This window comes from Melanerpes formicivorus, unplaced genomic scaffold (genome assembly GCF_026170545.1).
Source record: "Melanerpes formicivorus ecotype bairdi unplaced genomic scaffold, bMelFor1.0.p_v2 SCAF_2, whole genome shotgun sequence".
In the NCBI taxonomy this organism is placed as follows: domain Eukaryota; kingdom Metazoa; phylum Chordata; class Aves; order Piciformes; family Picidae; genus Melanerpes; species Melanerpes formicivorus.
In genome coordinates, this window is record NW_027142354.1 from 7478835 (window position 1) to 7495506 (window position 16672).

A 16672-nucleotide genomic window follows, 5' to 3' on the forward strand; every position below is an offset into this window, starting at 1 on the left:
GCAGGAGCACGGAAGTCATTCTCCCCCTGGACTCAGCACTCGTTAGTGTCCTGTGCTGTCCTGTGTCCAGTTCTGGGCCCCTCAGTTCAGGAAAGATGTTGACTTGCTGGAACGTGTCCAGAGAAGGGCAACAAAGGTGGGGAGGGGTTTGGTGCACAAGCCCTGTGAGGAGAGGCTGAGGGAGCTGGGGTTGCTTAGCCTAGAGAAGAGGAGGCTCAGGGGAGACCTTATTGCTCTCTACAACTATGTGAAAGGAAGTTGTAGACAGGTGGGGGTTGGTCTCTTTTCCCAGGCAACCAGCACCAGAACAAGAGGACACAGTCTCAAGCTGCACCAGGGGAAGTTTAGGCTTGAGGTGAGGAGAAAGTTCTTCACAGAAAGAGTAATTGGTCATTGGAATGTGCTACCCAGGGAGGTGGTGGAGTCCCCATCCCTGGAGGTGTTCACAAAAGGTTTGGATGTAGCACTTGAAGCTGTGGTTTAGTTAGTCATGGGTGATAGGTTGGGCTTGATGATTTCTGAGGTCTTTTCCAACCTTATTGATTCTATGACTATTCTGTGCTGCCATGTGCCAGACAACAGGCACCAATGGCATGAAGGCAATAAAACCAAAGCAACACAAACAGGGAGGGGAAGTGCAACTAATATATCAGAGATAAAGCATTCTTGAGCTTTTTTTTGTAGAATAGTGCCATAAAGCAGCTTTCACTGTTTTTATTTACTGTTCTCATAATTATCTGCAATTACAAATTAGGCAATGCTATTTCAGTAAGAATGTATCCTCCGGCTCACAACACAGCTTTTCTGATTGCTAGAAAAACAAAAGTCCAGAAAACAGAGAAACATAACTGCCATTTTGCACTAATAAAAGGTTAGTAATCTTATGAAATAGCGTAGATACTTCCCAACAAGTAGTAGCAATAAAATATTATGGCTGCATAATTACTAAACAAAGAACACTGATAAGTTTGAGCAACTCTAAATAAGAAACACAATTGGGATTGCTGTAGTAGAGGATGCAGTATCTCCTTTAGCCATAAGATTAACAGTGTACAGCTTCAGTTATGGAAATATTGTGGCAAGTTGGTGCTTGTGGGGTTTATTTCAAGATGATCCTTTTCATACCATCGTCCAAAAAGTGTCACAGTGACGACCGGTTTTGTTGGTCGTGTCTTGCTTACCAAGCGGCCATCATTCAACACCTGATTGAAAACAGTAAGAGGACATGATGAGAATAGCCACATGGACATGCTAACAGCTCAGAAAGATGTGACAAAACAGGAAGAAGGCATGTCAGACCACATCTCTTACTAATTACTTCATTAAAAGGCATTTAATCCATCTACTTATTCACTATGAGCAAGTTCACTTTGGCTGTTTCAAGACAGTTTATTTCATTACTATTCCACATGACACAGCTCGAGGGTGCCCCATTACCTCAAACTCCCCAGGTGCCAGCTGCACCTCGCTGTACAAGACTTCTGGAAAGACATAGTTGGTGCCAAACGTGCCACTGAGGGAGAACATCTCAAACTTGGTCTGAGCTGTCTCCACTGGCTGCCCGCATGTGTTCAGGTCTGTGCTCTTGCACTTGAGCAGCGTGCATATCTGTGAGGAGGGGAAGACAGCAATATCCTGTAGCAGCTGATATGCAAATAGCATATTGACTAACAGAAGTAACTAAAGAATAATAGATAGGCACAGTAACTTAAGTATGAAGGTAAAGAAGGTTTTAAGTAAATTCAGCCAGGGTGTAACTCTCTGTCTTCCCAAACACTTGGTTAAAAGAGAGGAGTGGACATTTCCACTAGAAGTCACATGCCATTTGAGTAAATGACAAAAAATCAACATCTCTGACATTAAATTACCAGTGTATTTAATAAATCACAGAATCACAGAAACACTCAAGTTGGAAAAGACTCTCAGGATCACCAGGTCCAACCGACAACCCTATTCTACAAGGTTCACCCCTAAACCATATCCCCAAGCACAACAGTCAAATATGCTAAACCGTATCCCCAAGCACAACAATCAAATGACCTTTAAACACATCCAGGGTTGGTGATTCAACCACCTCCCTAGGCAGCACATTCCAATGCCTGACCACTCTTCCAGTGAAAAATGTTTCCCTAATGTCCAGCCTAAAGCTACCCAGTTGCAGCATGAGGCCATTCCCTCTTGTATCACTTATTACCTGTGAGAAGAGACCAGCACAAGCCTCTCTATAATGTCCTTTCAGGTCATTCTAGACAGCAGTAAGGTCACCCCTCAGCCTCCTCTTTTCCAAACTAAACAGCCCCAGCTCCCTCAGTTGCTCCTCATAAGATTTATTCTCCAAAGAGAATCATATCTTTCATAAAGATAGATATGATTTTTAACACATTTGATGAAGATTAGAAATGATTCAGAACACTTATTTCAGAGAGTCACAAAAAGAGGACCTGAATTTAGCCAACATGGCACGCCTAAAGGAAAAATCAGTGAGAAACTTCAGAGGTTTAGTGACCTCCACTGCTTTTGTTGGATTTAAAGGTAAGCAGGCTCAGATGGTATAGCAACTACTTCCCTTTGCGAAGGAGCGTGACATCAGGACTCCATCACACAAGAAAGGCATTGCCTTTTTCCCCTATGCAGCTGAAGGTTTCTCCTGTAAAGAAGATTCCTAAAGTAACTAAACCCTCTCCAAAGTGTCATTACCTGCAAATAGTATTGTCCTTCAACAACATGAAGCCCATCAAAAGCACCCAGCACATAAACTTCATCTTCTCTTTTCCCTGCCATCTTGTAGCTCAAGTGACAGCAGAGGTCTTTCTGGCAAACAGTGAGGTTCCCCTCAGGTTTAGTGATGTCAGTGAAAGTGAACTCGTCATGGAAGATGAGTCCTCTAAATTCATGGTCATTGAGTGAAAACCTTTCAACACTCGACGCGTATGAGTTCCACTTGACATCAGGTGAGGAAGCAGAAGACAGGCGAGGGTGTGAATCTAGTTCAGCAATGAGGAGGTGACCATCCTCAGTTTTCATATTGTAGTAGTATGTTCTGGCTCCATCTGGTGCATAAATACCACTCCCTGAGGAGAGCATAATGGTCAGTCTATAAAGAATGAAGAATTTCATATTGGTTTTTCAATTCTGCCTCTTGCCAACTTATAGAATAGAATTAGGATAGGACAGGACAGGACAGGACAGGTTAGGATAGGATAGGATAGGATAGGATAGGATAGGATAGGATAGGATAGGATAGGATAGGATAGGATAGGATAGGATAGGATAGGATAGGATAGGATAGGATAGGATAGGATAGGATAGGATTAACCAGGTTGGAAAACACATTTGAGATCAAGTCCAACCTATCATCCAACACAATCTAATCAACAAAACCATGGCACCAAGCAGCCCATCCAGTCTCTTCTTAAACACCTCCAGAGATGGTGACTCTACCACCTCCCTGGGCAGCCCATTCCAATGGCCAATCACTCTTTCTATGAAGAACTTATTAACATCCAGCCTGAACCTCCCCCAGCACAGCTTGAGACTGTGTCCTCTTGTTCTGCTGGAGGTTGCCTAGAAGAAGAAACCAACCCCTACCTATCTACAACCTCCCTTCAGGTAGTTGTAGACAGCAATAAGGTCTCCACTCAGCCTCCTCTTCTTCAAGGTAAGCAACCCCAGCTCCCTCAGCCTCTCCTCATAGGGCTTGTGCTCCACTATTATATAACAAAAATTTCAGTCTCACCTAAGGTGACCATTAGCAGCCCTCATGCTTTGGCAAAGAGTAGCATTTCAGTATAGACAGAGGATGTTATATTTATGCTTGTGATTATGGCCTCCCTAGTCCTCTTCTCAGCTGCATGAAACATTGTTGCTTGAGAATTTCTTTATTCTCAGCTAATTGATGTAAAAGGACCCTATATGATTGAGACAATACAAAACACAACACAGGTGAGTATCATAGACCTGTTCCGGTGAACACACAAGAAATAGCAGCTGTCTATCCCCACTTACACTAGCAGAGAGACTCATCTCTACATGGGGAATTCACACCTGAGCAGTGTCAAGTGACAAGAGACATCAAAGAACATCTGTCATACCCATCACTGCTGAAGAGCCACATAAAATGGACAAGCAGTAGCCTATCAGGCATTTCAAATGAGAAGCCCCAAGCCATTACTGTGGTTTCACAGCTCAGTGAAGATACTAGCCTAGCTGAAATAATCCTATAAAGTAAGATCTAGAAAATCAATGCTAGATTCTTAAAAAGAAATGCAGGCTTTTGGCAGTGTTACTGCAACAGGTCTGAAAATTTCTTTTTAATGCTTTTCCATGACTGTCAAATGTAGCTACAAATAAGTCTTTCATTTGGCCAGAATAAATGGAGTCATATATGTAGTGTACAACTGTAGGTACAGTTTGGCATTCAGTCCCAGACTTAGAGGTGGAAAGGTAAAGAGCCTAAGTTTCAGATGTTTTTCCTCAGGTAGAAGGAGCAGTAACTCATTACCTGTTTAGAGGTGCTAAAAGAAAGAAAGGAAAATCCTAAGAAGATAGAGCAAAGAAAACATCCCACTCTTTGCTGTGCATTACATGGCACCAGTAGAGAGAGGATTTGTCAGCTTTAAAATCTGGTGACCAGACTCTTCACATTCCAGTTAAAGTTACCTTGTAGAAGAGGGATAAAAGAATTCATGGTTATAAATGTTTTTCAGAGTTAGAACTGCTTACCTGTCATAGATATGTTGGTGCAGTGTGTATTGGCAGCTAAGAAGTTGACACCCATGCCCATAGCCCAGGCAGAATGAAACTCAACTGCAGTCAGAAATGGCAGGACATTCATCCAAGCCGTCGGGAAGAGCACGGTGTCCACCTGCAACTTGCTCACCAGGACCACAGCAGGCTCATGGAAAAGGATGTCAAAGCAAGTGAAAATGCCAAACTTCCCAAAGGGGGTCTCAAAGGTGACAGCTTCCGGCTCTTTTGGGTAGTCAAATTGAGTTTCTGGCAGAAAGAGATTATACTGCAGGGGAAGAAAAATAGACACTGGTTAAAAGCACTTATTGCAATATCCTGGAGTCGCTTCCTAAAACTATTCAGAACAATCAGAGAAGTGTTTTGACCTATGTTTGAAGCTTTCACGTATAGGAAGTCAAGATAAAATTGTGTGGTGACCACAGGGCACAAAAGGTGGATATGGGCAAACAAATTGCCATGGCATCTAGCTAGGAAAGCAGGCTGCTATCTGCATGTCTGTTGGTGTTAGCCACCTGCAACTCCTGTAAAGAATAATCTTTCCATTCTCCCCACCAAGTTTATAATTCTGGTGACCTGAAAGGTGCACATTAAAAAATTAAAAATAAAGGAAGAGAAGCATGAAGGATCTAGTTCCCAAAGACAGAATTTATGACCCTGGTGTAGAGATGCACAGAAGTACACAGACTGGAAGCACACAGCTCCAGCAGGAAGCATAACAGCACTGGGAGACTACAGAGCAAAGAAGAAAAAAGGCAGTGGCAATGGGGGGAAATAGATCATTTTAGCCAACATAAAAATACAAGTTAGCAACATTTGAGTCACCATCACTGGAGGTGTTCAGGGAAGAGACTGGATGGGGCACTTAGTGCCATGGTTTAGTTGATTAGATAGTGTTGGGTGATAGATTGGACTTGATGATCTTGAAGGTCTTTTCCAACCTGGTTAATCCTATCCTATCCTATCCTATCCTATCCTATCCTATCCTATCCTATCCTATCCTATCCTATTCTATCCTATCCTATCCTATCCTATCCTATCCTATCCTATCCTATCCTATCCTATCCTATCCTATCCTATCCTCAGCTTCCCAACATTTTCTTTCTTTCTTCACATTCGTATTTGCTAAAAGAGTGGCATGTGGCATGGAGAATAAAGATGTGTACAGAACAAGAAAAGAGGTTTGAGTTTATTGAACTTGCCACTTAGTGCCTGGGTCATGCCACACTGGCACACAGGGGATTAGACTCACGTTACTAGGGTCCCACTCACCCAGTTTGCTCACAAATAAATGTCCTGTCAGAGTATCTGAAGAATCATAGAATCATAGAATCAGTCAGGGTTGGAAGGGACCACAAGGATTATCAAGTTCCAACCCCCCTGCCATGGGCAGGGACACCTCACACTAGATCAGGCTGGCCAGAGCCTCATCCAGCCTGGGCTTAAACACCTCCAGGGACGGGGCCTTAACCACCTCCCTGGACAACCCATTCCAGGGCTTCACCACTCTCATGGTCCTCACATCCAGTCTGAATCTCCCCACCTCCAGCTTCACTCCATTCCCCCTAGTCCTATCACTACCTGATATCCTCCCCAGCCTTCTTGCAGGCCCCCTTCAGATACTGGAAGGCCACAGCAAGGTCACCTCAGAGCCAGGTAAACCAGGTGAAATATTGCCTGTAGCACATTAAACAACTGACTTCAGTTTAGCCACATTGGCATGCTATCTGGCAGATGAGCCCTAAACATTGATGAACCCTGCAGGCAAGTGTATAAAATTGGAAGCAGATATATTCATTGAGTGAAAATGTTTCAATGCCCTCATCTGTCTTCACACTCAGCTTATGTCTTGTGGTTTTGCCACGATAATTCCTGCTTTGCAAAACATCATTAGTTAAAAAAAAAACCAAGTTCAGGAAAGAGTCCATCTTAGTTTCATAGTTTCATAGTTTCATTCAGGGTTGGAAGGGACCACAAGGATCATCTAGCTCCAACCCCCCTGCCATGGGCAGGGACACCCCACACTAGATCAGGCTGGACAGAGCCTCATCCAGCCTGGTCTTAAACACCCCCAGGGACGGGGCCTCAACCACCTCCCTGGACAACACATTCCAGGGTTTCACCACTCTCATGGTGAAGAACCTCCTCCTCACATCCAGCCTGAATCTCCCCACCTCCAGCTTCATTCCATTCCCCCTAGTCCTATCACTACCTGAGATCCTGAGAAGTCCTTCCCCAGCCTTCCTGTAGGCCCTTAAATCAGACTGCTCATCTAAGACAAGATGCAGATGAACCTTGTAAAATCCTGGAACATGAAGAGGTAGTCTGGTGAAAATCTGCCACTAAACATACTTCATAGGCAGGACTTCCAGTAAGAGAGAGTTCATGAACCGAAGTCAAACAAAACCCTATGCCACTAAATTGGACTTGAGAAATCACTTTTCATTCCAATCTCTTGTGAGAAATATGACAGCAATTGCAAATCTGGAGTCAACACTTCACAGCAAGAGAGAAATTCTTTTGAATTATAAAACAGAAACAAAAATCTACCATGAGGCAATGAGTGGCATTTAATTCTCATGCCAAGCGGAGACATTTTGGAAGTAGTGGAAAAATAGCTCCTGATTTCCACGGCCACTTTACCTTGTGGTAACGAGCCACCAGTTTCCCCTCTGGATCAAAGACAACATTGGTATTGTACTGATAGCGACCATCGCTGGGGCAGCTGGGATCACTGGAGTTACACAGCTTCTTGTCCCCAATGTTTGCAACCACATAGATGGAGTTCTGCCTGGCCATGCAGCTGAGTCGTTTCTGCACTGGAGCAGGAGCAAATCTAATGTATTTTAGGGAAAAGAACAAATAAAAATCATTTTAAAATCTGCCTGTGGTGTCCATCACTGGCGTGCTGAGGGCCTGCTGGCAGCACTTTCTATCCTGCTGTCATGGCAAGGCAGGCAGATACACAGGGCTGCCTCCTGCACCTTGAGGCCCTGGAGCCCTCTCATTGGTGTCCAGAAGGACATGCCTCCCCTGGGCTGCCTGTCAGCACCCCTTGGCACCTGGAATGCGCTGTGCAGCAAGCAAATAATTCTAAGGCTGGGAAAGGGTAGGAGAGGAATTGCTGGGCAGAGGAAAATACAAACTTGGTGTTTAGCACAGTGGCACCTGAGGACTGAAGCTCTGGGCCTATGAAACACCAAGCAGAGCTGAGCTGTGGAATAGTATCGTCACAGCAATTAATTTCCTCCCCCAGCTGGAAGCACACAATCCTCTGGTCATGGCATAAACAGCAGTTGGACATTCATGAGTCATGTGTCATAAACTGACACCATCTCTGAAGTAACCATACCAAGCCAGAAAGAGAGCAGACATCCATCTGAAGTTGGTAATGCATGTGGCTTTGCAAGGTGTGCATGGGCCACACAGGAGGACCACCAGGCAGGACACATATATAGCACCAAAGAACAGGGCATGCCAGACTGTGATAATAGGTGTTACATTCTCAAAAGCCACTAATGAAAATGCCAATTAGGAGCAGTGAAGGGACACCACAGATCACATTCACTAAGGGAACACCACAGATCACATTCACAACAACTCACTGTGCAAAGAACTGGAATAAAGATCTGCTCAGACACACAGTATCCCACAGATCACCTTCAGTGAGTGAAAGACTCCATGTATTTTAGCTACGTATGTCTCAGCTACTTATGCACTTCTGTCTGCTGTGAGTCTTCCTCTCTAGACCACTGAGGAATTACACCCTCACAGATGTAATAATATGCTCTAAGTACATCATCATTGAGCAGATGTAGAAAGCCATGGTGAAAAAGGCAGACCATAGCTGTAGTTCAATTACTGAGTACTTATTGCATGTGGTACAGATAGAAAGTCCAGCACTCAACTACAGGTTATCCTGTACCTGATAGAATATGATGCTTGTATGACAGATTGGTTTAGGAAAGATGTTGACTTGCTGAAACGTGTCCAGAGAAGGGCAACAAAGCTGGTGAGAGGTTTGGAGCACAAGCCCTATGAGGAGAGGCTGAGGCAGCTGGGGTTGCTTAGCCTGGAGAAGAGGAGGCTCAGGGGAGACCTTATTGTTGTCTACAACTACCTGAAGGGAGGTTGTAGCCAGGTGGGAGCTGGTCTCTTTTCCCAGGCAACCAGCACCAGAACAAGAGGACAGAGTCTCAAGCTGCACCAGGGGAGGTTTAGACTGGATGTTAGGAAGAAATTCTTCACAGGGAGCATGAACGCCCATTGGAATGGGCTGCCCGGGGAGGTGGTGGAGTCACCATCACTGGAGGTGTTTAGGAGGAGACTTGATGGTGTGTTTGGTGCTGTGGTTTAGTTGATTAGATGGTGTTGGATGATGAGTTAAACACAATGATCTCAAAGGTCTCTTCCAACCTGGTTAATTCTATTCTATTCTATTCTATTCTATTCTATTCTATTCTATTCTATTCTATTCTATTCTATTCTATTCTATTCTATTCTACAGTACAGACTCTAGCAATGTGGATTTTATCTGATCTTAAATATGAAAAACTAAGATTAAATGTTTCTGGGCTTGTAGCCCAAACTCAGAAGTTTGGACTTTTGACTACTGAACTCATGAAGTTTATTATTAGCTGCTCAGTAACTAGTTCTTGGCTGCTCACAGAAATGGCATGTGTGCTTTTGTTTGAACACAGCACTTGTAAGAAAAAGCAAACAAACTAACAAAGCAAATAAAAACAAGTGTATATTAAGAACATAAAATCCGTTCTATTCAAAATAATATGAAAAAAAGCCCTGAAAGCAGAATGAATCATAGAATCATAGAATCAGTCAGGGTTCAAAGGGACCACAAGGATCATCTAGTTCCAACCCCCCTGCCATAGGCAGGGACACCCCACACTAGATCAGGCTGCCCAGAGCCTCATCCAGCCTGCTCTTAAACACCTCCAGGGACGGGGCCTCAACCACCTGCCCGGACAAACCCATTCCAGGGCTTCACCACTCTCATGGTCCTCACGTCCAGTCTGAATCTCCCCACCTCCAGCTTCATTCCATTCCCCCTAGTCCTATCACTACCTGTTATACTAAGTCCTTCCGCAGCCTCCTTGTAGGCCCCCTTCAGATACTGGAAGGCCACAATTAGGTCACCTGGGAGGCTCCTTTTCTCCAGACTGAACAGCCTCAGCTCCTTCAGTCTGTCCTCATGAGAAGCAGCATGTTCTGGCATTAAAGCTTTTCCCAGACACCCAAATCAAGATGCTTCCTGTACAGTCAGTAAGCTAAAGTCTGCATATTGGTTGAATTTCGCTTTTAGGAAAGTGTCCAATTCAAGAAAAAAAGCTGTTTGGTTGTTTTGTGTTTTTTTTAAATGTACTCTCATCAATTAGTCTTGGACTTGTTATATTTTGTCATGTAACTTACCTTTGTATAAAACTTTGATTGAAACTTGCTGTTGTGTCAAAAGCATTCGCAGTTCTTAGGCTTTTATTGCAAGCAGCTCATGACTCTCTGACCCACTAGTTTGAAATCACATTGTTACAGTTTGAAGGGGGAACTTTAGCCTAGTCCATGACTGCAAAGGCTAAAAGTAAAATAAATTCCCATTGGATGCCAAAGGAAAATAATGGTAAGGTCTATATAATTTATTGGATTGCTAAGGGGCATACAGAGCAGAGGTATAAACAGTTCTCTCTCCTCTCTGTTCTTCTGTCGCTGCTGCTTGCTACTTTCCTCTTTCTCTGCTTGCTACTTTCCTCTTTCTCTCTCCTGTGGCCTTGCCAGGGTATCTGTTTTGACTACTGTGCAGGGTAACAGGGAGCAGGGTGGAGGTGAACAGATTCCCTGGATCCATTCAGGGGGAACTGAGGAGTTTCTGTGTTGTTTATAAACTGTAAATATATATGTATATTGTACATGCTTTGTATATTTTGTACATACTCATTGCATTTCATATTTCTAGATTGCAATTTGCTTTTAAATATAGCTGAGCTAGTCTGGCAATTTATCTGGGGGGGAGGCTAATTTCTACAAATTAGTTGTGGGGTAATTTCAACCCTCCACACACACAAATCACTGCAGAAAGAAAAACACCAGATTCACCTTGTAGGGTCTGTGCAGGGAATCCAGTTCACTGCTGGATCAGGGATATCCTCCAGGTAGGGGTAGATGGTTTCTCTCGTGAAATGCCAGCCATAGATGCCATCTTCAGGAGTCACAATTATGTGGGCACCCTGACACAACAGATTCCACTAAGAATTCGTCCATCAATGGATAACCAGGATGGAAAGCAGCAGAAGAATACACAAATTAACAATGCTCAAAATACACCTTGTACCTGTTGGGCAGCTTCCTTGATGGCCCCTTCCAAGACATCCATGTTTTTGTTCATCAGGGCCAGAGCCTCCTCAGGAGAAACAGGCTTGTCAGTGGCATCTGGCAGGATGACTGCATGCTCATAGATGGCTGCAATGAAGGTGCTGGAGGCAAGGGCCTGAAGGATTGTGAGTCCCAACACTGCAGCATGCAGGAGAAGCTGGGAAGTGAGCATGGCTGGTGTCTTGCAGCTTCTAGGGTGGGCATGGAGAATATAAAGTGGACAGAAAGAGGAGAAGTAAAGACTAATGAGTTTGCTTTGGAAATAAACTTCTATTGATCAATCTGGGAAGTTACAGTGTAGCCCTGCCAGTAACCAGGAATTGACTGTTACTGTGACATACTGGAAAGAATAAAAGTACACAGTAAGGATGGTGCAGTGCTGAGCAATGCCGAGACTAATTGTACCAATATAAAATCAAGTCACTGAACACACGGCTAGAAAGAGCAGTTCAAGTTTCATTGTTACACTTTTCTCTGTCACTGATTGCAATTGACTTTTGCTATCTGTGTTGGCTCAACCAAAGTTGAGGTGAAAGGTGGATATGGCACTCCTGGAGCTAGTCTTCTGTGAAGTTTGAGTAGCAAAACTGAGGGTCTTAAAGATGGGTTTACTCTAATGTCTTCAGATTCCCTAATTCCTGGGCTATGTGTCAGTGTATGCCACTTGCTTCCCTGAGTTTCTTTGTATCAAAGTCCTGTCATTACAACCTTACTGTCATTAGTTGCTAGCAATACAACCACACCTGACCCTTGCATTTATCCCAGTGGTATTCCTAGTTACTTCTGTTTAGCTATGTATCACTTTCCAACAGCCATCTGTCAGAAAAATCTGCATCTAGAGGGAATGTTTTCCCCTGCAATCAGGCAAGTAAGTACTTTTTAGCTGCAGTATTCTCATCTGGAAAAGTCTTTCTGAATAGTGGGAAGCAGAATAGGCTGCCTACCCTCAACTACAAGCAAACTATCATAGTAGAGTTGTCTCAGAAAAGACAGAATTTAGGGTGATTGCAAGCACTGAGGAGTTCCTTAAAACAGAGCAGGAAGTTGAAATCCACTGACTGAGGGTTTCAACCATTAGAAACATTGATTTGCATATAGCATTGTTCACTGCTTCTGTGCTTTGCAGTACTTCCATTACTAGATACAGCATGCTCATTCAGGAGCCTTAAATATGAGCCTTTAAAAGACTGCAAGAGATTTCAGTGATAACTGAAGTAATGTAGCATTGGAGTATATTTCCCTCACCCTATTTTTCTTACCAAATGAAATACACAATGAGTCACCTTAAATACAAGCAGACATAAGTCTGAAGGAGGAAGCAGCAAATGCTCCCTTGTTTAAAAACTGCTAGAACAACAGCCCAGAAATGTGACTGCCCTGGCAGGGCTGAGCAGAAAAAGTTGCAAGCACAGGGGCTTTACAAAGTTCATGTCACACCACCATGACAGGGGTTTCTGTAGTACAGTGGGATAGGGCACCATCACATACTGCCTGCAGATCTGGGAGCACACCCAGGAGCAAGAAATTAATGCCAGTTAAACAAACCAACCTACTGAACCCACTAAATAAAACTTGGAAGCTGCAGCAGTCCAGGCTCTGCATGGCTGTGGGCAATGTAAAAGGAAGCTTACCCCAGAGCTCCCTCTGCTTTTCACACCTCCACCTTCCTCATCTGTTCTTCCCATGCTTGTACTGCCCTTTCCCCTGTCTCTGCTACTGCCTGGGGCTGCCAGTTATCTGAGGATTTACTTTTGTGAAACAACTTGAGGTAGCATCAAATTGCATCCTAGCAGTAGAGGTAGTCTCTCTTCAGATTGTAGTTGTGCTCCTTCTTTTCTGCTAAGAGAGACTGCATGGAAAACCACTCCTTATTCAAAGGGATAATCTTACTGTACAGACTGTGTGAAAGCTCACATCTGCAACCATGCAATCACTGCACAGCAGTAAGGAAATGTGGGCAGGGGTGAGTAAATTAACTCAGTGGGGAAACCAGAAGCTGCTCAGTTTACTCAAGAGCACACAGTTATGCTGCTTAGCTGTAACTACCACCACATCCTAGTGTACAGAAAGATATATAGAGACACATTACTTTTTCTCCACAAACAAGCAGAGTGTTTTCCATTACCTCTAGTATATGAATTGTACAGGGTTACAATTTAATACATTTCCAAACTAAAATCTTGGGTTTACAACATTCACTTTGTCCAAAAATTGCATTTTGTATTCTGCAAGTATTATTTATTTTAAGACATTGGCCAAATTAAACATGAAAAAAAAATGTTATTTCAAAACAAACTTGCAGAACAAACAAAAGAGTTAACCACACAAAGAAATCTTAGCCAAGTAATCCAGCCCACTTGTTTTGAAAGTGCAGTTGGCAGGGCCTAAACCAGGGCAGCTGCCAGTGCATTCAACCTCTTCACTAGCCTTTCCCTATACCTGCCTCCCCCTAACACCACTATGAGCAACCATTTCAAAGGAAGACACATATGCAGCTGCAAAATGGCTCATTTTGAGGATTTTTGGTATGGACCCACCTGACTGCTTGAAGAAGGTGACACAGATATCATTAGTTTTGTTGCAAGGAAATTCTCCACACCCTAAAGCTGTGGCCGGAAAGACTCTAGCAGGCTCCTCTACCACAGATGAGTGTTTAAATCACCTCAATAATCACAGCCAAAAGCACTTGCAGAAGTGATTTTAATATGAATTTGTTAAAGTGTGACTTGAGACAGTGCAGTGGTGAAACTCACTCTATTACCTACTACGCTGATCCTACACAGCCTTGAGGTAGTAACAATTTAAGATTTATAAACACTCTTAGAGTAAATCACAAGATTAGATTGAACGTTTCTTAACAATACTTAATCATCAGCAATTATCAGAGTGATTTAATAAAATTTACAGTGACCTAATTGGCAGGGGGGTGGGAAATAGATGATCTTTAAGGTCCCTTCCAAGCCAAATGATTCTATGATTAAAGATTTGAAAATAGCAAGGTTCACACGAGACTGACAACGAAGTTCCCTGGATTGAATCCCACAGACAGGCTAATAGACACACACAGATGTAGGGGTTAAGCTGCTCTCCTTTTGCAAGTTGTAATAAATTGTCAGCGCCAAAAGATCTTTGAAACCTCACAAAATCCAGCTGTAGTTAATTACTCACTGTTCTCCTTTGTCAGGATCTGTCAGCAGACAATCTTTGTGCCCTTTCTCTTTGTCAGCATCTCTCGGCAGATGATCTTGAAAATCTTTGTGGAATCTACTCTTTTAAATCCTCACAAAATCTGTTCCCTGAAGTTTTTGTGGAATCTGTCCTGAGAGGTGCCCCAGCTCAGGGGGAATCAGAGTATGCTAGAGGTTGGAAGGGATCTCCAGGGACTTAGTCCAACCCCCCTGCTAAGGCAGGTTGACCTGGATCAGGTTGCGCAAGAACATGTCCAGGCACGTTTTGAAATTCTCCAGTGGACATTCCACCACCTCTCTGGGAAGTCTGTTCCAGTGCTGAGTCACTTCCAAAGTAAAGGAGTTTTTCTTTACATTTAAGTGAAGCCTTCTGTATTCTGGTTTGTGCCCATTGCCCCTTGTCCTATTGGAAGGCACCAATAAAACCAGCCCAGCCCTATCTTCATGGCCTCCACCCTTTAGATATCTATATGCATTCATAAGATCTCCTCTCAGTCTCCTCTTTCCCAGGCTAAAGAGTACCAGGTCTCTCAGCCTCTCATCATAAAAGAGATACTCCAGTCCCCCAGTCATCATTGTGGCAGTCCATTGGACTCTCCAGGTTCCCTGTCTCTTTTGAACTGAGGAGCCCAGAACTGGACACAGTACTCCAGGTGTGGCCTCACCAGAGTAGAGGGGAAGGAGAATCTCCCTCAACCTGTTGGTCACACTCTCAATGCACCCCAGAATACCAGAATATACAGGGTCACAGCCTCCTGCAGTCCTGCAGAACTCTAAGGGTCTCGCTTAGAATGGCTGTTTATAGGCTTGCAAGCCAATTGATTTTGGTCAGTATCATTTTCATTTGGCCACAATTCTATTCATGTAATTCTGACTCCTTCCAGAATGGGCTATGATTGAGGCAGCAGGAGTTTCCCAAGGAACAGGAGTTTCAGGTATGGTTAGGGAGTGGAAGAATGTCACAACTCACTGAACTTGTAACCAAATCAAAAACACAATGTTGGATGGGCTTGACATCACAATGTGGCCCAGGAGGTCTATGCCACCACATCCTTCAACAAAGTTTGAGCATGGCATGACAATACATTATACTGTGTGCCAAGCTTTGGAAACAACATTGTTTTAAGGCTTGTTTTCTTTTCCAAGTAAATGATTAAAGTTCAAACATCAGTCCTCAAAGGTTCTGCTAATTTCTGATTCAGAAGAGCATGCTTTCAAACACTGAGTGGAATAGTGCTGTGGAAACGTTCCACCAAAAATTTCAAAGACTTAAAAATCAGTTGTTATTGGGCAACAAGCCACTGCTATGTGCCTGAATCCTACCACACAGAGTCAGAAGAATTTACTTTCTATTGTTCTCAGCATCAAGGTCAACCCTAAGGCAACCAACACTACTACATAAAACCACATTCAGAACTGCCCAGCAGAGTAGTTTACTTTTGCCTCAAGTCAACAAATCAAATTGATTTTGCAGCAAAATGTCTGTCCAGTTAGATAAGACAACCCAGGAAATAGACTGTTATTATAATTATGGTTATTAAAATTATTTACCATTATTATCCCTTATTGTTAATTAGCATTACAGAAACAAGCATGTGAGAACATGCAGTGAAATCATGGTGAAGCTTGCTCTGTGTGTAGAGGGTCCTTTTCGTACCAGCTCATGAAGAGTATTACACTCAAAACTGGCTTTGATGTACTTGTCTGACTTACCAGATGACCATCACTTAGTACCTAGTTATGGAAAAGTAAAACAAACAGGAACATCAGCAAAGCAGTAGTATTGTATGACGAACAGCGATCCTTACTGGTGCTGACCTAATTGAGAGATGTGGCAGCTCACTCAGAGCTACCACAAACTCTGAAACTACTCTTCTGTCTTCAGTGAGATCTTGATTTAGGAGACTAGGAGACTGAGAAGGCAGCTGGCAAATATGGATCTGCTGTATGAAGGCAACCAGGAAAATCTGCCAGAAGAGACTGGATAGGGTGCTTGGACTATGGTTTAGTTGATTAGATAGTGTTGGATGATAGGTTGGACTCGATGATCTCAAAGGTCTTTTCCAACCTGGTTAATTCTATTCTAAAAAAGGTAAAGTGGCCTTGAACTCAAGCCAGGAACTGAAATAGAGGACACTGATAACTCTCAAGCTGCTACTCTGTTTTGTAGTGGCTTTCTGACCATGTTAGAAATGTCAGCCAGCTCACGGGGCTGTCCCATTACCTTGAGCTCTCCAGGATCCAGCTACACTGTGCAAGCCTTCTGCAAAGGCCCTGCTGCTGAGGGAGAATGTGATTAAGCCATCTCCACCAGCCTGCCCTTATGTGTTTAGGGCAATAGTCATATCTACAGGAAA

General features: G+C 43.4%; 1 protein-coding gene across 1 annotated transcript; it reads right to left on the reverse strand.

Moving 5' to 3' along the window:
• Nucleotides 1-672: 672 nt before the first annotated feature.
• Nucleotides 673-14506, reverse strand: LOC137446802 (pantetheinase-like). Its single transcript, XM_068149771.1, has 8 exons — nt 14296-14506; nt 11087-11318; nt 10852-10982; nt 7390-7582; nt 4723-5014; nt 2698-3071; nt 1438-1608; nt 673-1202 (listed from the first exon to the last, which is right to left on the reverse strand). Exons 2-8 carry the CDS (start codon nt 11297-11299, stop codon nt 1059-1061), a joined length of 1518 nt encoding a protein of 505 aa, XP_068005872.1. The 5' UTR covers nt 11300-11318; nt 14296-14506; the 3' UTR covers nt 673-1058.
• Between the last annotated feature and the right edge of the window lie 2166 nt (nt 14507-16672).